At 53.6% G+C, this 8,808-nt stretch overlaps 2 protein-coding genes across 3 annotated transcripts; one reads left to right on the plus strand and one right to left on the minus strand.

The window, feature by feature from the left end:
- The first annotated feature begins 1,739 nt into the window (after positions 1-1,739).
- On the plus strand, positions 1,740-5,323 carry CLPSL1 (colipase like 1). Its single transcript, XM_068559182.1, has 5 exons — positions 1,740-1,835; positions 3,251-3,303; positions 3,374-3,494; positions 4,239-4,430; positions 5,255-5,323. The coding sequence occupies exons 1-5, from the start codon at positions 1,740-1,742 to the stop codon at positions 5,321-5,323; spliced, it is 531 nt and encodes a 176-aa protein (XP_068415283.1).
- A 1,213-nt stretch (positions 5,324-6,536) lies between these two features.
- CLPS (colipase) lies at positions 6,537-8,580 on the minus strand. 2 transcript variants are annotated; one of them, XM_068558445.1, is made up of 3 exons: positions 8,497-8,580; positions 7,127-7,249; positions 6,537-6,668 (listed from the first exon to the last, which is right to left on the minus strand). In XM_068558445.1, the coding sequence occupies exons 1-3, from the start codon at positions 8,578-8,580 to the stop codon at positions 6,537-6,539; spliced, it is 339 nt and encodes a 112-aa protein (XP_068414546.1). The 2 variants fall into 2 exon arrangements, with proteins under 2 accessions (XP_068414546.1, XP_068414548.1); XM_068558447.1 differs by lacking the exon at positions 7,127-7,249.
- Between the last annotated feature and the right edge of the window lie 228 nt (positions 8,581-8,808).

Raw genomic sequence — 8,808 nt, forward strand, 5'->3', positions numbered from 1 at the left:
GGAATCACATCTAGAAATATGCAGCTAAGACCGATGCAAAGACTTGCCTATGCTTAGGTAGGAAGACTCCCATTTTTTTTTTCTTTTTTTTTGCCATGCCAGGCATCTTGCAGTATCTTAGTTCCGCAACCAGAGATGGAACCCGTGCCCCCTGCAGTGAAAGCTCAGAGCCCTAACCGTTGAACCGCCAGGGAATTCCCAAGGAAGACTCCATTTTTGATGATTGGCCAATGACAGCTTTCAAGCTCTCACTCCCTTTTTGCCCCACATCTAGGCCAGCCGATAAAAGCACCTGCTTCCTCCATTGGTGCTGGTGGGAGGTGCAAACCACACAAACCCCAGCCTGCTCAGGAAACCCTCACCCTGGCCCCATCTCCTAGCCACAGTAAAAGTCAAAGCCACCCGCCCCTTCATCCTTGCCACTCACACCTCCTTGCATCTGCGCTGCTGTCCCCAGAAAGTTCCATTATTCGAGTAATAAACATTTCCATATTGTCTGGGTACGTGTGGCATCATCCATTCCAACATCCAAACCAATTTTGGGTAGGGGGTGATTTCACCCTCTGTGAGGCACCCAGAAAACCTGTGAGTTCTCCAGTTCTCTTTCCCTGCGATGGCTGGGTGACAAGGTGAGGATCTATTGCTGGGAGGTGCCTGGATTGCTAAGTCACCACAGGGAGGACAGTGGCCCGGAGAGTGTCCTGACTCACAGCAAGAAATCCACTTGTGTTGTGTTAAGCCTCTGTGATTCCTGGACGGTTTGTTCCCACAGCATTTCCTTACCTACTGTGACTAATATGTGTAAAAATGTCTCTTGCTGCTCTGCCCGCAGCATTATCACCCGCTCCCACTCCCAAGACTTAGGCACTTTGTTCTGATTATCCGCTGCCACAACCCACTCACCATTTGTGTTTTGTGCGTCCTGGGCTTGTAATTCTCGTGCTCGCCAAGAAGGCCTACAGAAATGCGTTTTGGCGCACTGCATTTTCTCAAAGAGAGGGAGTTACTGAAATTCTAATTGAAAGCCTATGGAGGAAGGGAGTGGAAAGATGAAAACCAGAGTCTAATCTTCTGTTACTTGATAGCTTTGTGACTTTGGGGAGGTTTGGCAGCTTCTCTGGGCCTTAGTCACCTCATCTGCAAAACAAATATTCACAATGCTGTTTGTTACCAATAATACACAATTGGATTGGATGAGAGAGTCATCTGAGATCCTTCTAACTGAGGACTTCTAACCGTAAAGATAATAACAGCTTCTATTTATTGGGTGCCTACTCCATGCAGAGCAAAATATCTACTATTTAATTTAAGCATTGCATCATCCCTGTGATGTATTGTTATTATGCCCCATCTTGCAGAAGGGGAAACTGAGGCTCAAAGAGGTTAAGAAGGCTGCCCAAGATCACACAGCCAGTGGGCAGCAGAGCTGGGATTGAACCCAGATCTCGCCGGTGCCAGAGCCCAAGCACACAGACTAGATATTCTGCCGGCAGCAAGATGAGCACAGCAAATGGTCCAGGAAGCAGCAGCGGTTCTTGGGAAACATCAGCTTTATCCCCATTGCTTGCTCCTCTGTCCCTTTGGTCTGGGAACTGGCACTGCGGGCATCTCCCTGTCAACCCCAGGACTGGGCAATCACACCTCATTACCTACCCGCCAGGCCTCAGTCACATGGCACTCACATTGCAGATGCAGGGTATTTAGCTGGACCTTAGAGGCACGGCCACCACCTCTGGTCCATGATGTGGTGGCAGCTGCTGGTCCTCTTCTTCCTCCTCTCTTTTTTCTTGCTCCTCACTGTGGGCTCATTTTTCCAGGGAGAAGTCAAAAGTTTGGTAAGGAACGTAGAGGGCACACCATCTGCCACCATCCTAAGACTTTGTTTGGGGAGGGTGCGTGGGCACAGAGGCTCATGTGGGTGAAAGCTGGAAGTGGGGGGCAACAGGGAGTGCTGGTTGGAGGATGTTTGGGGGAACAAAGAAAGCACACCGGAGTCATGGGAGCCGTGCCGGGGTGCTGCCGGGTGCTCTCACTGCAGAGGTGAACACAACACAGCACTCCCATCCCAGGCTCACTTGCATCTGGTAAGAGAGACATTCATTCCTCCACACGTTTTATTGAGCACCTACTATATGTAAGTGATTTTTTTTCTAGGTGCTAGTGATGGGGCTGTGAACAAGACACAAAAATCCTTGCCCTGGGAGAGCTGACATTCTATGGTGGGAGGCAAATAAGTAAAATATTAATGTAATTCCAGGTGATCAACACCTGAGGACAAAGAAAATAAGGAAGGGGCTTCAGGAGTTGTGGTGTGAGGAGAGGGTGCTCAGGGAAGACCTTACCGACAATGGGAAATTTAAGCAAAGACCTAAAGGGTGTGAGGTCTTTCCTAAAGGGAGCCAGGCAGGCAGTGGAAAGAGCAGTCCAGGTGGAGTAACAGGGCAAAGGTCTAGAGGCGGGACCTTGCCTGGCATATTCAAGGAATAGAAAAGAGGAGCGAGAGAGAATGGAAATAATAGGAGATGAGGTCAGAGAGATCAAAGGAACATTACAATATTCTCCTTTGTTCAGCAGTTTTGCATTCAGCGCCCACTGTGTGTGAGGACTTTAGTCCTAGCATCTAAGAAATACAGCAGTGAACAAGAGAGCAAAAATCCCTGCCCTCCTGGAGTTGAGGGGGAGATAGAAAAATTTAAAAACAAGATAAAGAAGATAATTTCAGAGAGTCAGATGTGTTGCGAACAAGGTAAACCCAGGTGATGGGACTGCTGTGGCTGGGTGTCCAGGAAGGCCGCAGCCGGGACCGGAGAGGGAAGCAGGCAGGCGGAGCTCACGGGGCCTGGCGTGCTGAGCAGGGCAGGCATTTGTTGGTTTTGTTCCCAGCTGTATCTCCAGGGCCTGGACACAGTAGGTGCTCAGTATTTGCTTGTTGAAAGACTACTGAAAATGTCTGATGGAGGGATGATGGGTGACGTCATAAGCCCCAGCACTGGGGGCCGTTGGTGTGTGAGTGTGTGTGTGTTTGGGGGGGGGTGGTGTAGGTGACAATCAAGCTCAGCTGAAAGGGTAAGTCAGAGTTTGCAGGAGAGCAGCTTGTGCAGTGGCAGACAGGAAGGTCTGGCTCACCCTCGTGTGTACCAGAGGAGAGGTAACCTATTTTGGGGACACTAAGGGCAAACCTTCCAAAACTGTTTAGTTCCCTCTAGGCACAAGTCAGGTCCTGCGGGTGCCTTCTGTCCCCCGCCCCCAGCCGCAGAGATGCCCCGAGGCCCCGTCCAGAGACTGCCCAGCCCGGCGGGTGGAGTGGGCTGTGAGGGCGCCGTGTGGGAGAAGGAGGCAGGCGGGGGCCCACGGTGGAGCCGTCTCCCCGCAGGACACTGGGGAGATTTGCTTTCCCGGGCAAGTGCCCAAGTGGATGCTGCCGCCGGGTGGCAGAGAACTGCGAGTCGCACAGCTCCTTAAAGGGGTCTGAGGGCGGCACGTGTCACACGGAGGTGGGTGTCGGTGCCCGGGGGCGCTGAGGGGGAGGGACCCACGGAAGGTGGAGCCTGGGCACACCCAGAGGCCAGGGAAGGCCGGGGGCGGGGGTGGGGGGGGCGGAAATGACTCTGGAATTCTCTGCTGGGGAAGCCTTTGGACAGACCCAAGGTGGGTCCCCACTCCAGGGGCTTGGAATCCTGGATGGGGGGGCATGGGGCATGGCGATGCTTCTTTCTCTAATATGAGTTCCCTTTCTTCAGGGGTCATCTTAGCAAACCCTGAAAGTAGCACTGTAAATGGGCAGTTAGGTCTGGCCCTCACCCTTTCTACCTCTGCCTTAACCACTGTCCTCCCAAGCCCCAGGAGTTCTGCCGTGGCCTCCTGGGGGGAGGTGGGCTGAGGCAGCCTCTGAACTGAGTGTGCAGTAGAGGGGAGTTGACTTACCTATGAAAGGATTTAAGGAGCTGAGATGGGGCTCCCTCTCAGTGTTCATCCACTTAGGACTGGCAGATGGGTTAACAAGGGAAAGGTGATGCCAGGGCTGGAGTGAAGAGAAAACTTAGCAACACTAGGGGTCAGCCTGGAGGAGGTGACCAGAGACTCTGAGCAGCTGGGTGTGGAGGTCTTTATGCCCAGGCTCCTCTGTTGTGCACAAGCAGATGGGCCCCAGAGCTGGGCTGTGGTGAAAGTGGGGGCTGGCCCTCGGGGCTGAGGGCAGAGCAACCCCAAGGTCGGGGTCAAAGTCTCGCCTTTCCCAGACGTTCCTCGGCCTGTATAACAAATGTCCCTGCCAGCAGGGCCTGACTTGTATATTTCCGAAGAATGAGAAATCGTTTAAAATCATCTACGGCCATTGTAAGAAAATTGAAAAAAAAAGAAGCCAGCTAAGAAAACTTTCTTTTAATGATCTCTCTTCCTTGCCTCCCCCAACTTCTCCTCCACCTACTCCTGTGCCTACCCAGAACTGTGTGTTCCTGTCCCTGGTCCCTAGAGCCTCCCCCAACAGGGGAAGGACAAGGAGGGAGGGGTGATGCACAATCATTGCAATAAAGAACTTTCAATGTTTGCTGGCAGCCATTGCCCCGCTTCCTTGCTGAACCCCAATATTGTTTGGGCAGTAATGTGCCCAGCCCTGGAAAGGGATCATAATTAGTCTAAGCCAGTCATGGCAATCCCATTCCCTTTGCTTTCCCAGCCTCCCTTGCAGCTAGAGGTGGTCAGGTGACCCAGTTGTAGCCATGGAGATGTGGAGACGTCAGCCCGGAGGCGTTAGGGCAAGATAAGAAGGTACCCCAGGAGAAGCACTCTGCCCTCACCCCCTCCCCAGCCCAGCCTCTACCCAAGGCTTCCTAGCACATGGTGAGAGGATCTGACGTTAGGAGCTGCTGTGAAGGCATTTGCTGAGAGGAGGTGAAGAGAACTGCAGGTCTGCCAGCACCCAAAGGCTAGAGATGCCAGCACTTCCATCTCTAGACTTCTTCATGCCTGAGAAATATTGGGTTGGCCAAAAAGTTTGTTCGGATTTTTTCTGTAAGATGTTATGGAAAACCCCAAATGAATTTTTGGCCAACCCAACATATGCCCCCTTTGTTTAAGTCGTAATTACTTGGGTTTTTGTTGTTGTTGTTGTTACTTACAGTTGAATCCAGTCTTAACTCATAAACCTAATGGTTAATCTAAGGATTCATTATCCCAGAACTACAGAATCCTGGGGCTGGGAGAGCATCTCAATTTCATTATCACTCTCCCTCATTTATGTGAATCTCCTCTCCAGCATCCCCACCGAGGGGTCAGTGACCCTCCGCTTGCACATCTCAGTGACCGGCACCTCAGGACTGCCTAAGGAAACCCAGGTTTGATGGCTCCAGGGGGTATAAAATTTTTATATTAAGTCAAAACTAAATTCCTTACAATTCCACCCATCTGTCTTAGTATGCATAATTGGGAAAGAACAGGGAATTGTAGAAAGTGTAGGAGGTGGAGTTGGATGGGTTTAGTAGCAACTTTTTCTAATTACATGACATTGGGCAAGTTACTTAACCTCTCTGATCCTTAGTTTCTTTTATCTATAAAGTGGACACAATGAATTCTCCTTCCCAAGGTCATTGTGAGAATTTTCTAGCACAGAGTAAGCCTATAGCAATCGTTTGTGGTCTGACCCCTTAACACACAGATTGTGTCAGCTAGCTGTCACATCTGAAAGTTTGGCCCAGAAAAGAGGTGAGAGCCCAGGAGAGGGGACTGGTAAGTTTTGATGCAGGGCAAATATGGGCCATTGTAACTCCCCACCAGAGATGTGTGTGTGTGTGTATGTGTGCCTGTCTGCTTGAGAACTTGAGGGGCAATGAGGGCCTCCTAGGGAGGTGTGATTGTTCCTCAGAAATGGAAACATAGGTCTTCCCTGGTGGCGCAGTGGTTAAGAATCCACCTGCCCATGCAGGGGACACGGGTTCGAGCCCTGGTCCGGGAAGATCCCACAAGGCGCGGAGCAACTAAGCCCGTGCGCCACAACTACTGAGCCTGTGCTCTGGAGCCCACGAGCCACAACTACTGAAGCCCGCATGCCTACAGACCGTGCTCCGCAACAAGAGAAGCCACTGCAACGAGAAGCCCGTGCACCGCAACGAAGAGTAGCCCCCGCTTGCCGCAACTAGAGAAAGCCCGCGTGCATCAACGAAGACCCAATGCAGCCAAAAATAAAATAAATTAAATAAATTAAAAAAAAAAAAAAGAAGACGAAGAAATGGAAACATTCCCAGCCTGGCTGGGCCTGTTCCACAACCTTGTCTCCAGTCTGTCAGCCTCATCCTGCCTGGCCCCAGACCCATTCCTCCTTTTCGGAGGACACCTGCCCTGATGGGGCGAAAAGCTTGATGTAACATCAAGGAAGACGCTTATTCAGCAAGAACATCCGGGAGCCTGGGGAAGGTTTGCAAGACGGGATTTAATTGCCAAGAATCCAATTAGAAGATGGAGGTGCCGGTGTAGGGGTGGCCAGCCAGGGAGAGGCGGTGGAGGAGGAGCGCCGTGTGGCGTGCCGGCCTGGGTGAGTGTCCTCACTCTCTGGAGCGTCCAGCATCGAGGCAGATGCCGAAGTTGGTGTTGGTGATGGAGCCCACGATGGTCTTGTCCACCTCACAGGTCAGACCCCGCTCACAGGGACACTTGTAGTAAACCCCATAGAGGGTCTGCAGAGACACGGAGCCAGTGGAGTCACAGGCTGTGGGACCCACTTTGGGCATCGCCTGCCCTGCCTGACTCGTCTGTCTTTTCACATGGTGCTTCTCCGGACTGCCTCCCCAGGGGGCGCTGTGGGCCTGGAGGACTTGGGTTCTGGTCTCTGCTCTGTAGGCTCACTTGCTGTTATTAACTTGCTCTCTCTGGGAAGCCTCTATGTACCCACCCATGAAACAGGGATAACAGATGGCTGCCCCACCCATCTCACTGGTCTGTGGTGAGGGTCAAGAGAGGTGATGGGATGGGAAAGGGCTTTGAAGCCTGCTGACCTCCCTCTCTTCATCTCCTCAATTCCGTGTCCAGACGGAGCCTCCTCCCTGATCCCACCCACCCCGCCCCCCAAGCCTCGAGGGCCCTCCGCCTCGGAGCTGTCCTTCCCACCACCACCCCGCCCCGCCCCGGAACTCACAAAGGCGGAGCACTCGCTGCTCTCTCTGGCCTTGGGTGCGCAGCGGGCCAGGCTCAGGCCAGTATCGCGGTGGCAGCACTTGCTCTTGCACTGGATGCTGTTCAGGCAGAGTTCGCCCTCTTCCTGCCAGGGGCAGCCCATCAGCCCAGGCCCCCCTCCGTTTGCTCCCTTCTCCACCCAGAGCCCCACCTCGCTACCCACTACCCGGTTGGGGGGGGCCATGTGTGAAGGAACCCAGCCCCTGGGGCTGGCGGCCTCTCCTCCCACCCCGACCCCCCATCCACCCACGTGAGAAGCGGGCAGTGTGGTGCCAGAGAAGCAGCCCCGGGTGGGGGACAGGACACCTGGCTTCTAGGACTGGCTGCGCTACCAACTCCCTGCGTGACCCTGGGCAAGTCACTGGCCCACCCTATGCCTCAGAGTTCCCATCTGGAATGGACACTTGTGGCCCCCAAACCTCTCTGGGTCCCCCAATCCCTCCAGGAGCCTGTGAAGGTTGAGGACCCTCCCTCCCTGGAAAACTCCTCCCTCCCTCCCCCCACAGACTCTTACAGATAATCTCAGGGGCACCCCGGACCCTCCGAGTCCATGCATGGCCCTGAGTTAAGAAGCTGTGAACTGAGTTCTTAACCCAAAGGGCTTTCGCAATTGTGCCCTTGGTGGAGAGGCAGCGTGGGCAGTGGTGGGAGCCTGGCTCTGGAGCCTGCCAGCCCGGGCGCCAGCCCCTGCTCAAGACTTTCCAGCTGTGTGACCTCAGGCAGGTGACTGAACCTCCCCCCTGTGTCATCTTTCCATTTGAAAACGGGGTTGATCAGAATAGTACCTATCTCACGTGTCTCTTATGAGGACTAAATAAGGAAGTATTCCTGAGGCATTTAGAGCTGGTCTGGTCAGGCTAGGTCAGAAGCCAGAATCACTGGGGAAGCTTTTTAAACTACTGAACCTTCTGAGCCAGAGTTTCCGGGGCAGGAGCCCAGGGCTCTGGATTTTTTTTTTTTTTTTTTTTTTTTTTTGGCCGCGCCCTGGCTTGCAGGATCTTAGTTCCCCAACCAGAGATTGAACCATGGCAGTGAAAGCGCTGAGTCCTAACCACTGGACTGCAAGGGAATTCCGCTCTGGATTTTTATAAAGTCCCCTCAGCCAGGTTGAACCGCTGCTCTGAGCATGCTCCGTGCTGATCAGCCTTCTCTGGGGCCCCCGGGGAAGGGGCGTGGGACAGGAATGGGCAGTAAAGGAAGAGACGCCTTACCTCCCAGCCCTTGGGTAGCCCCACGTGGGGACAACTTGACCCACCCAGAGGTCAAGATCCAAGCTTAAAAAGAATTCCCACCTCGGGGTTCAGATGACTCCTGCCCTGAAGACCCTCTTACCAGGCTGATAATGAGTCCCCGGGGGTCGGGGACCGCATAGGCTACCGCGAGGGTGAGGAGCAGGAGGACGAGGACCTTCTCCATGATGAATGGGCACAGCTGGTGTAGGTCGTGGCCAGCAAGTCAGGTCAGGTGGCAAAAGACAGAGTCAGAGGGGGTGGTGGGGCTATAAAAGGGGCCTCATCCACACGTGACCCACCTTCCCAGTCCCTCAGGGCCTGCTGTGGGCAGAGACCCAGCTGTGGCCAGTCTGCTGGGGTGGGTCCTGATAAGGTATCTGGGCACCACCTGGCGTCTGGTGCCTTGTATGTG

This window comes from Eschrichtius robustus, chromosome 12 (genome assembly GCF_028021215.1).
Source record: "Eschrichtius robustus isolate mEscRob2 chromosome 12, mEscRob2.pri, whole genome shotgun sequence".
NCBI classification, from domain to species: Eukaryota; Metazoa; Chordata; class Mammalia; order Artiodactyla; family Eschrichtiidae; genus Eschrichtius; species Eschrichtius robustus.